General features: G+C 46.7%; 1 protein-coding gene across 7 annotated transcripts in view; it reads right to left on the reverse strand.

Moving 5' to 3' along the window:
* Positions 1–625: 625 nt before the first annotated feature.
* Positions 626–18,134, reverse strand: part of rab3gap1 (RAB3 GTPase activating protein subunit 1) — a 52,969-nt gene continuing 35,460 nt past the window's right edge. For 4 of the 7 annotated variants that reach the window (XM_089003293.1, XM_089003291.1, XM_089003294.1 and 1 more), the window contains 4 exons: positions 16,998–17,101; positions 16,817–16,932; positions 14,529–14,631; positions 626–1,095 (listed from right to left, as the gene is read on the reverse strand). In XM_089003293.1, the coding sequence (XP_088859419.1) occupies positions 859–1,095; positions 14,529–14,631; positions 16,817–16,932; positions 16,998–17,101 (560 nt within the window). In that variant the 3' untranslated portion in view covers positions 626–858. Of the gene's footprint in view, positions 1,096–3,130; positions 3,390–7,616; positions 8,497–14,528; positions 14,632–16,816; positions 16,933–16,997; positions 17,102–18,134 lie in introns of those variants that run through there. The other 3 variants (XR_016115864.1, XR_016115863.1, XM_089003292.1) reach the window with 3 other exon arrangements.

Genomic DNA, 18,134 nt, shown 5'->3' on the forward strand with positions numbered 1-18,134 from the left:
AATCAATGTCCTCAATCTATCCCGGTTTTGTGCATCCTCTTCTCTCACACCAGCTACCTTCATGTCCTCCAAAGTACCACAGTTATAAAATAAAATAACTGAATGTACAATGTACCACAAATAAATGTAACTACTTTCTGACAATGGACATGTCCATTGTCAGAAAGTACAGTGTATTTACATTTCAAAACACATTCATGGCAAAAATAATAGCATACACCCCTCCTTCTTCACAACAGTAGATCACCTCGATTACCCTGATGTACTAATATCTATTACTGTACTTCATACACACTTGAAGTTATTGTTATTAATTGGATTCATTGTTGATATTTGAAACAGACAAAGAGAAGGTCATAATAACTATCACTTTTGGTCATAAAACACAATCCCAAAAGATTGAAACACAGATTCAGCGAGTACTGAAGCACACACTTAAAACACACCATGTCTATCAAACAGCAGGGATAGAATGTCAGACCAAGTTGTGTTGCTTTGCATATGCAGGTGCAGGTATTCCACAGCTCGGCGGTGTTGCTAAAAGTCCCCAGCATCCTTGCCTTCTTTGGCCGGATTATTTGCCTCATTTTAGCAATAAAAGTTACAATGAAGTAGACACAAAAGCTGATGTGGAAGACAGAGGCTTTAATAAATGTTAATGTTAGATTTTATAATACATTAATAACACATACATATAAAGCAGGTCTCTATGATTTACATTGAAAATAATTCCTTTCCTTTTTTCGCCCTGAAAAGATCATAGTATATTATAGTTACAGGTATTGATATGCAATATCAGGTACATTAGTCACAATTGTGCATGAAAAAAACCTCATTGTTATGCTGTAGTTTGAGGACTTAAAAGAAAGATGTGTCAGAGGAGAAGGCCCCAACAAGCCTGAATTCATCTCTGGTTAATACACAAAAAAGTCGCTGAGGAAGAGACTTGGAATACGGTGCTGGTCGAGGGATGCAAGTACGTAATAAAATCTCCCGCCCCGCTGGCAATGGGAAGTCATGATTTTTGCTTTCTCCTTCGGTCAGCCTCCTTTCTTCTTTCTTTTTCTGTCCAGTTTCTTTATCCAGGGGGGCAGTCTATTATTAGAAGAATTAGAATTAGAAGAAGGTGGCATAGAAGAATGTTAGTTTTTGTTCTTAAAACAACCTCTTATGAGGCGAAGGTCGCTTTTGCATTTGTGTGGTGAAAGAAACAGGATGTGAACAAGAAATAAAATACAAGCTCTTAAAATGACAGGTGCCCTGCAAAATAGTGGCAAACATTCCCCCTTCACATACAAAAAGCCACCCTCACAGACCCCTCAGACCTTCTTCAATAGTGGTGACAAAAAAAAATTGACATGAATTGAAGAATGACGGCCAATCCACAAAAAAAGGCTCAATAATATGTACATATTCAAGACATATGGACACGCTTGTTTTATCCGTATCAACACATTATGCATTTTTTCTCCTTTAACCTTATACATAAATGCTGAATTAAACATGATAAAAGAGTGTCCTTGCAAACCTCCCCTCCCACAGGTGCAACTTGGTAGAGTCCCACCAAGTGATCAAGTGCACCTGGACAGACATCTACCTCATACAGGCTTGCTCATTCACGCTGTCTTTAATACGTTCTCTTGTTCACTACAGATACCATCCGACTTACGACCGGGTTCCGTTCAACTGGACGGAAATGGACGCCATCCATTGCAGTGCAACAGGCCTCAGCAGCCCTAAGGCACTGCGACATTGTGGGACACGTTCAGCTAGGAAGAGGGGGGTTCGGCCTTACAAACAAAACTTCTTGGCGTAAGGCTTCAACATCGAAAAGAAGGAAAATGGTGATGGCAGAGGTGTGCCGCCAATGGAAACTGCACAGGCTGTCTCTCTTGCTAAGCAGGGACAATGGATGAGGTGGGAAGGCCTGGAGAAGAGAAAGCTCAGCTGGAGGGATCTCTGGGAAATGGAGGCAAGCAACATCAGCTTCATCATCAGAGCTATCAATGATGTGCTCCCATCTCCAAAAAACCTCCACCAATGGTATGGTGAAGATCCAACCTGTGACCTCTGTCGAACTCCAGGAACTCATCAACTCCTTGCCAATGAGAGCCACCACGTCCAGCACAGCACCATTGATTTTCATTCGAGAGGGATAGAAAAAGCCCAACCATCCTCCTGCCAAACCAATAGTTGGACAGCTATCCAGGGCCCGCGATTGGGAGATGCGGATTGACATTGGCCAGCAATTGGTTTTCCCAGCGGAGATTGCAGCCACCACCCTCAGACCAGACTTGGTGCTCTGGTCCCTGTCACTCAAGGCTGTCTACATCGCAGAACTCACAGTCCCGTGGGAAAACTCTGTTGAAGAGGCCTATGAGCGCAAGAAGCTGCGCTACACAGAACTCGCAGTGGATGCGCAACAGCGGGGATGGAAAGCCACGGTATTGTAGGGGGTTAGAAACGACCTCCGTTACTGTATGTTATTTGATTAGACTACCAAGTCAGAAGAGGGCGCTACGCGCCTGTGAATGGAACAGAGGAAGGCGATGTAGGCTCAGCTCACGCATGCGCAGTTGTGATAAATGCCGCTGTGTGAAGCTGATTAACACGGTTGTCTCGTGTCGTCTTTTCCTCGTCGTTCACAGTGCTACCTGCCTGTGACGCCTTTGGACCGACCCAGGTATCCCCTAGGCCTGAGGCCGGTTACAATTGGGGGCTCGTCTGGGATACGTGCCGCTAGTGGGCAGAGTGGGAGCTGCTACAAAGAGAACCTGTGCCTAAAGCTTCAGGGAAGACTGTAGTGCTGTCCGTTCTTCAGAGAAGAGAGGCTTCAGGGTCTAACGATGGCTCCCACAACTCCACGATTTTGATTTTCAAGATCCAAAAGAGACTATTAGCCTTGAATGTTAATCAGCTACTAACTGTTGCCAGCGCAGTGGATGAGAGTGACGCTGAGGACCTTGCGGCCCTTAGTGAACCAGAACTGTTTGATGTGATTATTGACTACGTCAGAGGTGACAAATTAAGACACATAGAAGATGAAGGCATGTCTCAACTCCTTCACCTCGATGACATGATCAGCGAGCTCTTAGATGCCCCGGAGGAAACTACTGGGGAAGGAGCTGACCTGAGAGGAGGATTTGAGGTCACACCTCTTCCACGGAGAGACATCCCCACACCGGTCAGGAACGTCACCACTCCATCGCCATTCAGGATTATCGCCAACAGTTCGGGTGGTGCTCCTCCTGAACATGCCGGGTTATCCTCCGGTATGGGGGAGCAGGTGGTGAAGTACACGGATGTAGCTGCTCTGTTTCCACGGAGGGAGTTCAAAATTTATGGTGGTCAGATTTCTGACACCGGGGCTGAACTCCTCATACCGTAGCCTGTGTAGACAAATGGATGAGGGACTACAAGAAGGGTTTAGCGAGTCTGAGGTTATCCGCACTATGTCGAAGATAACTAAACCTGGGACATTCCGAGACATGCTAAGTGATACAGAGGGTCTTACAATGTCACAGTTAAAAACAATTTTACGATCACATATCAGAGATAAGAGCAGCTCTGAGCTCTTCAACGAGCTCAGTACTGCTCAGCAGCGAGACAGTGAGTCTCCACAGCAATTTTTATATAGACTGATGGGTTTGAAGCAGAGAATTATGTTCGAGTCCCAACAACCAGGTGCAGATTTTGGTTACGATCAAAAACTTGTCCAAGGTACATTTCTGCACACACTCTATCAAGGGCTAAATGAGAAGAATTATCATGTCAGATGTGATCTCAAACCATTTCTTACCGATTTACAGGTTCGTGATGATGTCCTGTTAGAAGAACTTACAAAGTCCACAAGTGAAGAGGCTGAGAGGGTGAAACGCCTCGGTACTGTGACTAAAAATCGATCTGTGAATGTCCATGCTGCTCAAACTAATCAACCTGACCAGATTAACCAGACCAAAGTTGAATTACAGGCTAACCGTGCTGCCATTCTCGAGCTGACTGCACAAGTGACCTCACTGACCAAACACTTTGTCCAAGTTGTTAAACCTATAGAATCAGCGCCTCAGGTAGATCCATGTCCGTCCCTGACTCGATCCTCGACGCGACCCCAGACACCAACGAATGAGACTAGGGGCAGGTGTCAGGCCTGTGTGCGAAAGAACATTAAGAGCTGCCCTCACTGTTTCATTTGTGGTCAGGAAGGACATAGAGCTGTGGGCTGTCTGCGAAGAAAGGCACCGGGAAACGGGGTAAGGTCACTGGAGTGAGGCTTCCAGTGATCAATGCCAATTACAAGCCTCCAGTACAAATCAACTCGGTTGAACCAGTAACATCCATAAGTCTGACGACCCAGTGTCAGTCACCATAAAAAAAACATGTAGCACAAGTAATTGGCAAGCGATGTATGGTCTCCTGTGCACTCAATGGGGTCCCACTCCAAATGCTGTTTGACTCAGTGTCTCAAGTGACCGTGGTGAGTAGGGCGTGGGTAGAGGAAGCACTGCCCAACGTAACCATTCATCCACTTTCATCCCTATTCCCTGACCAACCGTTTGAGGTATCTGCAACGAATGGCACAGCGGTTCCCTTTGATGGATGGGCTAATGTTGAGTTGCTGATACGGAGTGGAAATCATGGACATGCTGACATACAAGTTCCCATACTAATCAGTACGAGTTGTGTTAACTGTCCTCTTGTAGGAAGCAATGTGATTGCAGAAATGATCAAAGAGAACAATGAACAGGTGGACATTGTAGCCATACTGAAAGAAGCCATGAGTGTCAGCGAACGCACAGTAGAGACCTTGATTTCTGTTCTTCAGAAATTGGGCCCTGATGAGACATTCCTCCGGTACCCTGTGTCTGTTGGGAAGAAGGGACTCATTATTCCTGCGGGCAAGATATGGGAGGTGAAGTGCAGAGTCAGAGCATGGCCCAAGGGGGGAACAATGCTATTTGAGCCCAGTATAGAGAACAACTGCCCTGAGGAGCTAGAGCCGTTCTCTTCGTTAGTACATGTACCCAGTGGGCCGACAAAAATTGTAAAAATTCCCATTTAGAATGTTAGTAAACATGACATTCATCTTTCACAGAGAACTATTCTGGGCTCGATTGAGGAAGTTACTGGGGTCATGCCCTTTAAGGAGTGCTCCGACAATCCAAAGCCGCTAAAGAGTCCCACCGTTCAAATCTGCTCGGCTCTGACCACAGACAAGTGGCATCCTCCGGTTGACTTGTCACATCTCAAAGAGGAAGAACAGGGGATTGCCAGAGACATGTTGTATGAAGAGTCAGATGTCTTTGCAAGAGGTGATGCTGATATAGGTTGCATTCCAAACCTGCAACTCAAGATCCAACTCACTGACAACACGCCGGTGCAAAAGCGTTACAATGCCATTCCAAAACCCCTTTACCAAGAGGTGAAAGACTATGTGCAAAACCTACTTCACCATGGTTGGATAAGAAAATCCACTTCAGCATACTCATCTCCTGTCGTCTGTGTTAGAAAAAAAGATAAAAGCTTGCGCCTGTGCGTTGACTTTAGGGAGCTAAATCACAAAACTGTCCCCGATCGTCACCCACTCCCACGCATTCAAGATCTGCTAGATAACCTGGGGGGCTACTCTTGGTTCTCAATACTCGACCAAGGCAGCGCTTACCACCAGGGCTTTGTTGATGACAGTTCTAGGCATCTAACGGCTTTCAGCACCCCTTGGGGGCTGTACGAGTGGCTCCGCCTCCCGTTTGGCCTAACTAATGCGCCAGCAGCCTTTCAAAGATGTATGGAGGACGTTCTTGATGGCCTGAGGGACGAATGCTGCTCTCCTTATCTGGATGACATGCTCTGCTTTTCAAAATCATTTCATGAACACGTAGAGGACCTGAGGAAAGTGCTTAACCGCCTGCGGGAGCATGGCATAAAGCTACGTCCGAATAAATGTGAACTTTTCAAACGACAAGTGAGGTACTTGGGTCGTCTCGTGTCAAGTGATGGTGTCCGCATAGACCCTAAAGACCTGGAAGCCGTTTTGCAGTTAAAACAGAGAGAACCACGCAATGTGGGGGAAGTCAGAGCTCTATTAGGGTTCTTGGGCTACTATAGATCCTTCGTACAGGACTTTGCCAGGATTGCACGGCCGCTGTTTAAACTGGTAGAGGGGGCCACTCAGCCTGACCAGAGGCCAGTTCACAACACCGCTGCACGCCAAAGGAAAGTCACCAAGTTAGGCCAGCTTCCCTCTGGTAACCCTGTCCAGTGGGGCCCCGAACACAGTGCTGTGGTCTCCCGCCTGGTAGATATATTGACCGGTCCACCTACTTTAGCCTACCCAGACTTTAATCTGCCCTTTGTGTTAAATACGGACGCATCCAATGAAGGTCTGGGGGCTGTACTTTATCAGCAGCAGGGAGATAAACTTCGCGTTGTTGCTTATGGATCCAGAACACTCTCACCTTCAGAGAAAAATTATCAACTCCATTCTGGAAAGCTTGAGTTTCTGGCGTTGAAGTGGGCAATCTGCGACAAATTTCGAGATTATCTCTACTATGCACCCACATTCACTGTGTACACGGACAATAACCCCCTCGCATACGTCCTAAGCACGGCCAAACTCAATGCTGCCGGACATCGCTGGGTGGGTGAATTGGCGGATTTCCACTTCACAATAAAGTACAGGCCAGGCAAGGCGAATGCTGATGCCGACACACTGTCGCGTTATCCAGTTAAGATGGAGGGACACAGAGGAGTACACTGAAACTTTGCCCCCAGACGTGGTTTCCACCATATGGCAGGGGGACAAGGCTGTGGCTGAGGAGGATGTGCCATGGATGGCTGTGTTGCAACTCACCTCTGATGGTGAGGATTTTCTTCCGGTGACAGTCCCCGTTATCACTCCAGATGATATCAGAGCTGCTCAGGAAGAGGATGCGTCAATCTCTGAGGTAATGACACTGAAGAGGAGGGGATGGAACCCCAATGACAAAGATAAAAGACAAATGGGACCAGAGGCAAGGAGACTAGTACACGAATGGAATAGACTGAAACTGGACAAGGGAATTTTATACAGACAGGCGGGGAAATGGAAACAGCTCGTTCTCCCTAGTAAGCTGAAGTCGACGGTGCTCAAACACCTGCATGATGACATGGGTCATGTTGGAGCTGACAAGGTGATCAACCTTGCAAGGCAGAGGTTCTATTGGCTATTCATGCAGCACGAAATAGAAAACTACGTAATTCGCCAGCGTTCCTGCATTAAACAGAAATGACCCACCATTCCGGAAAAAGCACCCATGGGCAACATCACTACTAGTGCCCCATTTGAGCTCATTTCTATTGATTATCTCCATCTTGAGCCAAGTAAAGGAGGCTATGAGTATATTCTAGTCCTGGTAGACCACTTTACTCGTTTCGCACAAGCCTACCCGACTAACAGGTACAAGTCAGGCAAGGTTGCTGCAGTGAAAATCTTTAGTGATTTTATTCCACGGTTCTCTTATCCAGAGAGACTACATCATGATCAAGGTCGGGAGTTTGAAAACAGTCTATTCCAGCGGCTTCAACAGTTGTCTGGCATTGCGCATTCCCGAACCACCCCATACCATCCGCAGAGCAACCCTGTAGAACGTCTGAATAGAACACTGTTACAGATGCTACGCACTCTCCAAGAAGACAGGAGAGCTGAGTGGAAAGACTATTTGCCTCATGTAGTTCATGCGTACAACTGTACAAGACATGATGAGTCCACTGGCTATTCACCGTTCTTCCTCCTCTATGGAAGGTCTCCCCGGTTGCCCATCGACTTAGTTTTTGGTCTGACAGCTGACGAAGAAGTAAAAAGCCGACAGGAATATGCACGTAAGTGGGCCTGTCGAATGCAAGATGCTTACAGAATTGCCTCAGAGAACAGTCAAAAGAGCTCTGAAAAAAGGAAGAAATACTATGACCGTGGTGTTAAAGGCATTGCACTACAGCCAGGGGATCGTGTACTTGTCAGGAACCTATCTGAGAGGGGTGGACCTGGCAAGCTCCGGGCTTACTCGGAGGAAAAAGTCCACAGGGTCACTGAAAGAGTGGGAGATGGACCAGTGTACAAGGTTCGGGCAGAAAACGGAGACAAAACTACCCTAATGTCTGTCAATGATTTGCCAGTTGAACAGCCCCGTAGAGTGAAAAATAAACAGAAAAAACAGCTAGACAGACAGGCGTATAGCAGGGAAGCAGTTGGGCCGGAGTCTGGATATTCAGATGAAGAGGAGGGATGTTCATACAATCTCCGACGGTTACCTGTGTATACAAGGAAGACAGTCAGTCATCAGGCGTCTCAACCTGAACCGCACCATTTCAGAACTGTGGCATCAGAATTCCACCCCCAGCCACAAACTACGGAACCAGAGGATGGGCAGCAGCTAGAGGAAGCGTTTCCATTGGTCGTACCAGCATCATCACCAAAACCAACACCAGCTGACACCCTGCCTGCTGAGGGAAGCCCGGAACAACCTGTAATGGATGATAATGAGGGTGATGCAGGAGCGCCGGCGAAGTTGGTGGAATCGGACACCGAGTCACAAAGTGGAATGGTATCGCTGGCAAGAAGGTCTACTCGTACTCTAAGACCCAGAGAGATATTCACATATGAACACTTGGGTCATCCATCATACCAGCCCTGGAGACCTGGGGCAAATGTCTTGTATACTTGCATGCCTTACCCCACGACTCATTATCTAGTGCGACCTGAACCCTATTACTACCCTACCCCAACGGTATGGACTTATTAGACAGCAGACTTGCATTTGAATGTGACTGACACCACCCTACGGAGACCAGACAGATGACTGTGCGTCTACTGGTACTTGACTACTTGTTGTTGGTATGGCCAAGATGTCGGGGGACATCTTTTAAAGCAGGGGAGAGTGTGGGGGGTTAGAAACGACCTCCGTTACTGTATGTTATTTGATTAGACTACGAAGTCAGAAGAGGGCGCTACGCGCCTGTGAATGGAGCAGAGGAAGGCGATGTAGGCTCAGCTCACGCATGCGCAGTTGTGATAAATGCCGCTGTGTGAAGCTGATTAACAAGGTTGTCTCGTGTCGTCTTTTCCTCGTCGTTCACAGTGCTACCTGCCTGTGACGCCTTTGGACCGACCCAGGTATCCCCTAGGCCTGAGGCCGGTTACAGTATATCCAATTGAAGTTGGAAGCAGAGGGTTTGTGGCTTCCTCCACCATCAGGCTGCTAAAAGACCTGAGTATCCACGGACAGGCTCTGCGGCACACAGATCAGTCTCTGAAGCCGCAGAAAGAAGCAGCCAGTGGATCTGGATGAAGAGGAAGGACCCTTGTTGGGCTCATAGAACAGAAACCTAAGACACAACACCCCTCCCCCCCACCAGCTTCTCATCATCTGATTGGGCATGGGACACAAGCACGGGTGTGATCAACCTGTCGCTGGCCACCATCGATGAAGGTGTCTAGTGATTAAAAGGCCGAAACACCCAATGAATCTTTGGCACACTACTGACGATGTGTCCCAAATTCACAACCTCCCATCCCTGAGGCACAGCTCCCACACCACTCTCAACATCAAGGCTAATCTCATGTGAGGGCCATCCATTGGCACAAATGGACAGAATAACATCACGTCCAGTGTTTCATGATTCTTAGTATCTGGATGTCATCCAGTGACTGCTGTGAAAGGACAGCTGACAACATAGGAAAGTAGGTGTGACAGCTTGGAGAGACAGCTGACAGGAGGGAATAGACCCCACTGGGGCTGTCATGGCCTAGCTACCCATGGTGGCAGTCACCAACGCTGGTTCAGTTTGTTGGAGACATCCGCTAAATGCTTCAGAAAGAATACAGAGAAAGATACCCCTAGAGCCTGCGAGAGCGGGGGCGCAAGATGGCTCAACGACCGACAACACGGTTACCGACCCAGGAACGAACCTGACTACGAGCAAGAACATGGCACATGAGACAACGGCAGCAGGATACTCACTCATGGTGTGCGTCTGTGGCTGGGCAAAAGTAACATCAGGTATCGGGTTAAAGACACACCAAGGGAAGAGACAGTGCTTGGGAAAGCAAAGACAAGGGCCTCGCATTGACCAATATTTCTTACGAAGTCAGATGTCAAATAAGTCTAGTGAAGCACAGCGACGGGACGACAACCAAAGTTCGCAGAGTGTCTACACCCCTGTCAAGGACGATGGTAATGCACTTACAGAATGAAAGGTGGAAGAGCCCACCCAACCACAGAGACCTCCCAAGGAGGACAAGATCAAAGGTCACAGACCAAGTGTGAAGTGGCCAAAAGCTATCGAGAAAAGAGAGTGGGAAACCGTCAATAACGATCTGACCAAAATCTTGGAGCAACAAGTGGGCACAGCAGAGAAAAAGCTGGAAAATATTGGTGACATCATCTATCACTACGGGGAGGAGCGCTTTGGAGTGTACATCCGGAAAACCGCCAATGCAAGACAACCACCAACCAAATCCAGGAGGCAGCAAGAGATAGACAGACTGGTCAGAGAAAGAAGGGACCTGCGAAAACAGTGGAAGAAGGCCTCTGATGCAGATAAAGAAGGTCTCATGCTGCTCCAAGGGGACATCAAATGCCGGTTGGCAACCTTACGAAGGGCAGAAAACTTGAGAAAATATCGCAAGAACAACGAACACACAAGAACACGGTTCTATAAAAAACCCTTCAAGTTTGTCAAAGACCTCTTCGCTAAGGACAAAAGTGGAATCCTGAAAACCTCCAAGCAGGAACTTGAAAAACATCTGTAAAAGGTCCACCAGGACACAAAAAGGCAGGAAAAACTAGCTATCCCACATGACATCCCCCCTATTGAACCACCAGAATTCAGCCTCGAGACTGGCCCTCCAAAATGGAAGGAAGTGGACAATACAGTACGGCGTGCAAGATAGGCATCAGCCCCGGGGCCAAATGGAGTTCCGTATAAGCTCTACAAGAACGCACCAGATGTTCTGCGTTATCTTTGGAGACTCATGAGGATTGTGTGGCAGAAAGGGATAATACCAAAGGCAGGGCGGAGGGCCGGAGGCGTACTAATTCCCAAAGAGAAGGATGCAGCAGACATCAGTCAATTTCGGCCAATTAGCCTTCTCAACGTTGAGGGGAAAATCTTTAATATTTTAGCACAGAGACTTTCCACCTACCTGGAGAAGAACAAGTACGTCGATACATCTGTACAGAAGGCTGGCATCCCTGGGTTTTATGGTTGCTTGGAGCACAATAGTATGATCTGGCACCAAATCCAAGCGGCAAAGAAAGACAAGAGAGATCTTCATGTCATCTTCCTCGACCTGGCCAATGCCTTTGGCTCAGTTCCCCATAACCTTCTCTGGGAATCCTTCAACTTCTTCCATGTTCATTACCCATTACTGCCTTGGTAAAAACCTACTTCGAAGACCTGCAACTCTGCTTCACAACATCCTGGCAGCGTGTAGAAGTCGACATCATGGCAGGTTGTACGATTTCACCCCTGGCCTTCACAATGGCCATGGAGGTCATCATCAGGGCCTCAAGGTGGGTGGTGGGGGGTGAGCGAACAAGGAATGGGATCCACCTCCCACCTATCTGGGCATACATGGATGACATGACCACCTTGACCACTACCGCATCTTGCACCAGGTGGCTTCTTGGAAAACTGCAGGAAAACATCAAATGGGCCCGGATGAAAATCAAGCCCAACAAGTCAAGCAGCATCTCAATCGTCAAGGGACAGCTAAAAAATGTGAAGTTCTGCATTGGTGATGACCCAATACCAACGGTTCTGAGGAACCGGTCAAAAGCCTGAGCAGGTGGTACAATGCAAGCCTCAGAGACAAAGATCAAGTGCAGCAACTAAAGCAGGACATCACCAATAGTCTGGAAAACATCAACAAGACTCCACTGCCAGGAAAGCTCAAGCTGTGGTGTCTGCAGTTTGGACTTCTCCCTCGGGTAATGTGGCCACTCACAGTCTATGAGGTCCCACTCTCAACTGTGGAGAAGATGGAGCGAGCCATCACTTGATATGTGAAACACTGGCTTAGTGTTCCACGCTGTCTGTCCAACATCGGCCTTTATGGCTTATGAGCTTCCAATCACAAGCCTCACCGAAGAGCACAAGTGCGCTAAAGTGAGACTTCAGATGACCCTCACAGACTCCAGAGACCGGAAGATCAGTCAAGCTGCACCCCCCCCCCTATCAACTGGACTGAAATGGACGGCATCCATTGCAGCAGGCCACAGCAGCCCTAAGGCACAGCGACATTGTGCGACACGTTCAGCTAGGAAGAGGGGGGTTTGGCCTTACAAACAAACCTTCTTGGCGTAAGGCTTCAACATCGGAAAGAAGGAAAATGGTGATGGCAGAGGTGTGCCGCCAAGAGGAAGCTGAAAGAACTGCACAGGCTGTCTCTCTTGCCAAGCAGGGACAATGGATGAGGTGGGAAGGCCTGTAGAAGAGAAACCTCAGCTGGAGGGATCTATGGGAAATGGAGGCAAGCAACATCAGCTTCATCATCAGAGCTATCAATGATGTGCTCCCATTTCCAAAAAACCTCCACCAATGGTATGGCGAAGATCCAACCTGTGACCTCTGTCGAACTCCAGGAACTCTCAAACACATCCTGACCGGTTGTAAGACCAGCCTCACACAACACCGCTACACCTGGAGGCACAACCAGGTCCTGAAGAGTTTGGCAGTTGTCCTTGAGAGCAAGAGGAATACCATCAACTACTTGCCAATGAGAGCCACCACGTCCAGCACAGCACCATTGATTTTCATCCGAGAGTGACAGGAAAAGCCCAACCATCCTCCTGCCAAACCAGAAGTTAGACAGCTATCCAGGGCATGCGATTGGGAGATGCGAGTTGACATTGGCCAGCAATTGGTTTTCCCAGCGGAGATTGCAACCACCACCCTCAGACCAGACTTGGTGCTCTGGTCCCCTTCACTCAAGGCTGTCTACATCGCAGAACTCACAGTCCCGTGGGAAAACTCTGTTGAAGAGGCCTATGAGCGCAAGAAGCTGCGCTACACAGAACTCGCAGTGGATGCGCAACAGCGGGGATGGAAAGCCAAGGTATATCCAATTGAAGTTGGATGCAGAGGGTTTGTGGCTTTCTCCACCATCAGGCTGCTAAAAGACCTGGGTATCCACGGACAGGCTCTGCGGCACACAGTTAGATCAGTCTCTGAAGCCGCAGAAAGAAGCAGCCTGTGGATCTGGATGAAGAGGAAGGACCCTTGTTGGGCTCATAGAATAGCAACCTAAGACACAACACCCCTCCCCCCACCAGCTTCTCGACATCTGTTTGGGCATGGGACACAAGCGCGGGCGTGATCAACCTGTCGCTGGCCACCACCGATGAGGGTGTCGAGTGATTAAAAGGCCGAAACACCCAATGATTCTTTGGCACACTACTGACGATGTGTCCCAAATTCACAACCTCCCATCCCTGAGGCACAGCTCCCACACCACTCTCAACATCAAGGCTAATCTCATGTAGGACCATCCATTGGCACAAATGGACAGAATAACATCACGTCCAGTGTTCTCGACCAACCGGTCGTAAGTCAAAATCCATTCAAAATGTTGAACAGAGGCTAAATGACTTCCTATGACTTGCATAAAGACCTTATTCAGGCACCACATCTGGGTCACTGGTGTTCTGCCGGTTGCCCTCTCCCCGGCCTTACCCCACTCTCTGCACCCGCCGCGCAGCCCACCCTGCAGCCGTCTGCGGGCGCCACCTTGCCCTGCCCCAAAGCAGAACGAACTGTCTCAAAGAGGCGCCGGCCGTGGGCCTGACGCGGCATTCTTGTCGCGGCGGTCCCAGGCGTCCGAGTGCCGATGCCCGACCCGTCTCGGCTCTAGTCCTGGCTGGACCGCGGCCGGTGGACCCTCCCCCCACCGGTGCCATCGTAACCCAGCCGTATGGTCTCGACCTGTTCAACGTCAGTGCTTTCCTATCTTTCTTGGCAGGATTTCTATTGGATGAAGTGGATTTTCTCTTTGGGGCCATAGTTACAGTCTTGGGTAAAAGAATTATGGTGTACTACAGGAAATTTTGCCGAGACGGTATCTGTAAAGCTATTGAGTGTAGTCACGGGGTAGATTGCTGTGCGAGAGGAGTGAGATGCTGGCTGGGTGACCAAAATTGTCATACGCGTTGCCTGTATGCTAGCGCGTTGCGGTGCCAGATGCAGAATTAAAATTCGAAAAATAGGGTCTGGCGGTCGTGGTCGTAAGTATGGGTGGTTGTAAGTCGAGCTGGTCGTAAGTCTGATGGTACCTGTATCACTTTTTCATACCCGCCCGCCCGCCCACACACACACACATGCGCGCATGCGCACGCATGCACACACACACACACACACACACACACACACACACACACACACACACACACACACACACACACACACACACACACACACACACACACACACACACACACACGCACAGACACATGCATGTATACACACAAACACACTCTCTTTGATGTAGGAATGCTTACCTCTTGCAGATTCATAAACAGCCTGTGAATGATGCCACCAATCTTTCCCTGACCAGCTCCACTCACCACAACTTCTGGCTCTTCGAGCAGAGAGTTAAAAAATCTGAAACCAAAACGGAAAGTTTAGTGGTCAACCGTTCAAGACATCAACCTCCTTGTCCTCATGTCCCCATGTCCTCCTTCACCCAGATTTAATTTCCATTGTGGGCCAGGTGATGGTTGCCATCAGGAGGCTGGTTATAACAGTGAAACCAATAGTTACGTATGATTTTAGGATGCCATAAGATACGTTTCAGGATCTATCTTGATTTGAAGACTGGACACATCATCATCGGAGTAACTCATTTAGGAGGTTTGTATAGTGGGTCATGTTCTTTCTGTCAGGAAGCATAGCTTAATGGGGGAGGAAACCGAAGTACCCAGTGAAAACCTATGCAGGCCTGGGGAGAACATGCAAATTCCACACAGGAAGGCCAGAGCTGGAATTTAGATAACCACAACACCACCAGACTGCTCATAAGTATTATTGATTGATAATCCCTGCTAATTCTTGAAGATGCACATTGTTGTTGTTGTGGTTGTTGTTTTTGGCTGTACCTTAAAGGACAACCGACGTCTCCGGACAAGTTGTGTCCATAATTTGTAAAATGGCTTCAAATGACTTCTACTGAGCGTATTTTAATAAGATTCCACCGCATATAGCTATACAGTAAAGTCTCGTTATATCGATAGTCCCGGTTATATCGATACTATTTCTATGCACGCACGGAGAAAATTACATGCAAACAGGGTCGGATATATCGATAGTCCCGGTTATATCGATATTTTTTCGGACTCCCTTGAATATCGATATAACGAGACTTTACTGTATTTTACGTTTTAAGACTCGCGCTGACTATTCAGGAAGTCTTGTTTTTGAGTTGGTGACAAATCCGTACGTGACGTCACTTTAGGATCCCCCCTAGACGGACAAAAAGACACATTGTAGCAGTCCTTCAGTCACATCAATGTATTTTGCTGTACTGTTTGTCTGAAAACCTTGTGTTGCACCCAAAAGCCGCCAGAAGAGGGCGTTCAAGCTCCATGGAAGGAATTTATCAGCCAGTGGAAACAGGCTGATTCATTCCTCACGGGAGCTGGTCGCCATTTTTGGGTGTGACATTCCCCCCTGCCCGTTTGCCTCAAAATGACACAGAATACATTCTTTAATCGATTGAAAACATGTATGCTTACTTCTTCAGAACTATTTGAATCATATTCATAACTGGATGTGTAACAAGAAAGCATATTCTCCGAATCTCAAGCCATTGTTTTGATTTTTCCGCAATGCAAGACGTCTTGGTGTGACGTCACGAACTGGGGGTGGGACTTTCTGAAAATGCCCAATTCGCAGCTCAATTTTTTGCAGATTTTGGACACTTTAAGTCAGGGGTGTCAAAGTCATTTTTTGCCGCGGGCCACATTGTAGTTATGGTTTCCTCTCGAGGGCCGTTATGAATTTGGGGAACCCATTAGAATGTTTAAATCCCTTCAAATATTACATATAGAGCACACAGCAAATTAACGAATAACTCGTTTTCAAATCTGAAGTCAAGAATAATGACTTTTATTGTGGTTGACATCCAAAAATAAGAAATTTTGGCTCAGATTTTAGCAATCATCATGGAATTTACCAAGTTTGATTTGCTTTCGCGGGCCGAAAAAAATGATGTGGTGGGCCGGATTTGGCCCGCGGGCCTTGACTTTGACACCGGTGCTTTAAGTCATTTTTATTGGTGTTTTGCATTTGAATAAAAATATCATACTGCGTGTTTTGGGTATTTTAGATGCTCTAAAACGTTTTTCTGATGTCAGTTAAGAAACAAAAAAGTGACGTTGGTTGTCTTTTAAGTAACGACTTTCTCCCATATTTATATCAGCGTGTACATATATGTCCAGGGGACATGTGTATGATGATGCAATTTCCCCCAGTTATGAAATTCTGCATCTGTAAATAAAGTGACACAGAGGCACATCTGATATTCTCAAGCACAACTAGAAAGGAAGACCAAGACTCCTTGCAAAGCCAGGGAATATAGAGTTCGCTTTGAAATGGGGTTAAGAACAATAAAGAGGACTGTAAAAACGCATGCAAAGGACAGATATACAGTTAAAGATTTTCTTTTGGAAGACGTTGACCAACATTAAGTTCATTGATTGTCTTGAACTACAAGGCTTTATTGTAGTCTCATCAACAAGTAAAGGAGTTGGGTTAAACAAGCAAGCTATTTCAGATCTTGATCACTTACTCTTTTAGATTCTCCCTTTGCTCTTCATTTCCAGCCTCAGAAATTGCAAACTTTGTTTTGAGGGACCGATACTGGGCAATGACCATCTCCATGGCAATCAAAAAGTCAATGCAATCCTATAAGAAGGACAAAGTCACAAATGGCTCCTTGTCAGATTTGATGAGTACAAAATTCTCCTTACCTCTAAATTACTGTATTCAGGATTTAATTGTTGCAGCAACTTGCTTGCTTGAACTGTAGCTATCTGGATGTTGTTTTTGACAGATGGTATGTTTTCAAATGCCTCTGTAAAAGAAAAATCAAGAACAAAGAATGAAATATTATGAGACAAAAATTACCACAATGGCTTAGACTTGTGCAGCGGTCCAGTTGTATTGCTACTGTAAAACGGCTACAAAGGGGACCTTTGGAGACCAAGGAGTTAAGAAAAGAAAAACCTTCATGTTTGAAGACAGGATAAAAGTCACGAAAATGAAAGACAGAGGAAGCAAAATAAAATACATTCTGCAAGAAATTGATGTAAGTTAAAGTGAATGCTAATTGTAAATTGTCACTTTCCTGTTTTTTTTCTTTCAACACTGGCTACATAAAGTGTCAAATGATTGTGTGCTCATACTTATGGACTACTGGAATGAAAATATAGAGTACATATTTGCATTTTGTGTGTGGACGCGTGTGCGCACGTGTTTACATCTAACATTTTCTATGGTAAAAAGTCTACTGTTGCAAACAACTTCTTGCTGCAAACATGATTTCGTTGTAGGAGGGGAGTTTCACTGTATACCACGGGTGTGAAAGTCAAGGGGGGGCCAACCCTGGCCCTCCACATTATTTTACTTGGCCCACGATTGTTTCATAGAAAGTTTGATCCTCTCCACATATTGCATATAGAGCGCACAGAAAATTAATGAATAAATAGTTTACAAATTTGAAGTAAAAAATGAGTGTTATTGTGGTTTTACATGGGACAATTTGAAATTTTGGTTCAGAGTTTAGCAATTGTCGAATTTCTCAACTTTGATTTGCTTTCGCGGGCCAAATAAAATGATGTGGTGGGCCAGATTTGTTCCCCAGGCCTTGACTTTGAAACCTGTGCTTTAGAACATTCAAGTCTGTACCAGTAAAAATGTTCCTGTAAAAATCTGCACCACTTCAAGGACAACTGACACTATTTTTTGGTTTCCTAACTGACATCAGAAAAACGTTTTATAGCATCTAAAATACCCAAAACATGCAGGCTGATATTTTTAGTCAAATGCAAAACACCAATAAAAATGACTTAAAAGTGTGCTAAAACTGCAAAAAAATGAGCTGCGAA

Source organism: Hippocampus bargibanti, linkage group LG08 (assembly GCF_051943395.1).
Source record: "Hippocampus bargibanti isolate YZ-2025 linkage group LG08, ASM5194339v1, whole genome shotgun sequence".
Classification (NCBI taxonomy): domain Eukaryota; kingdom Metazoa; phylum Chordata; class Actinopteri; order Syngnathiformes; family Syngnathidae; genus Hippocampus; species Hippocampus bargibanti.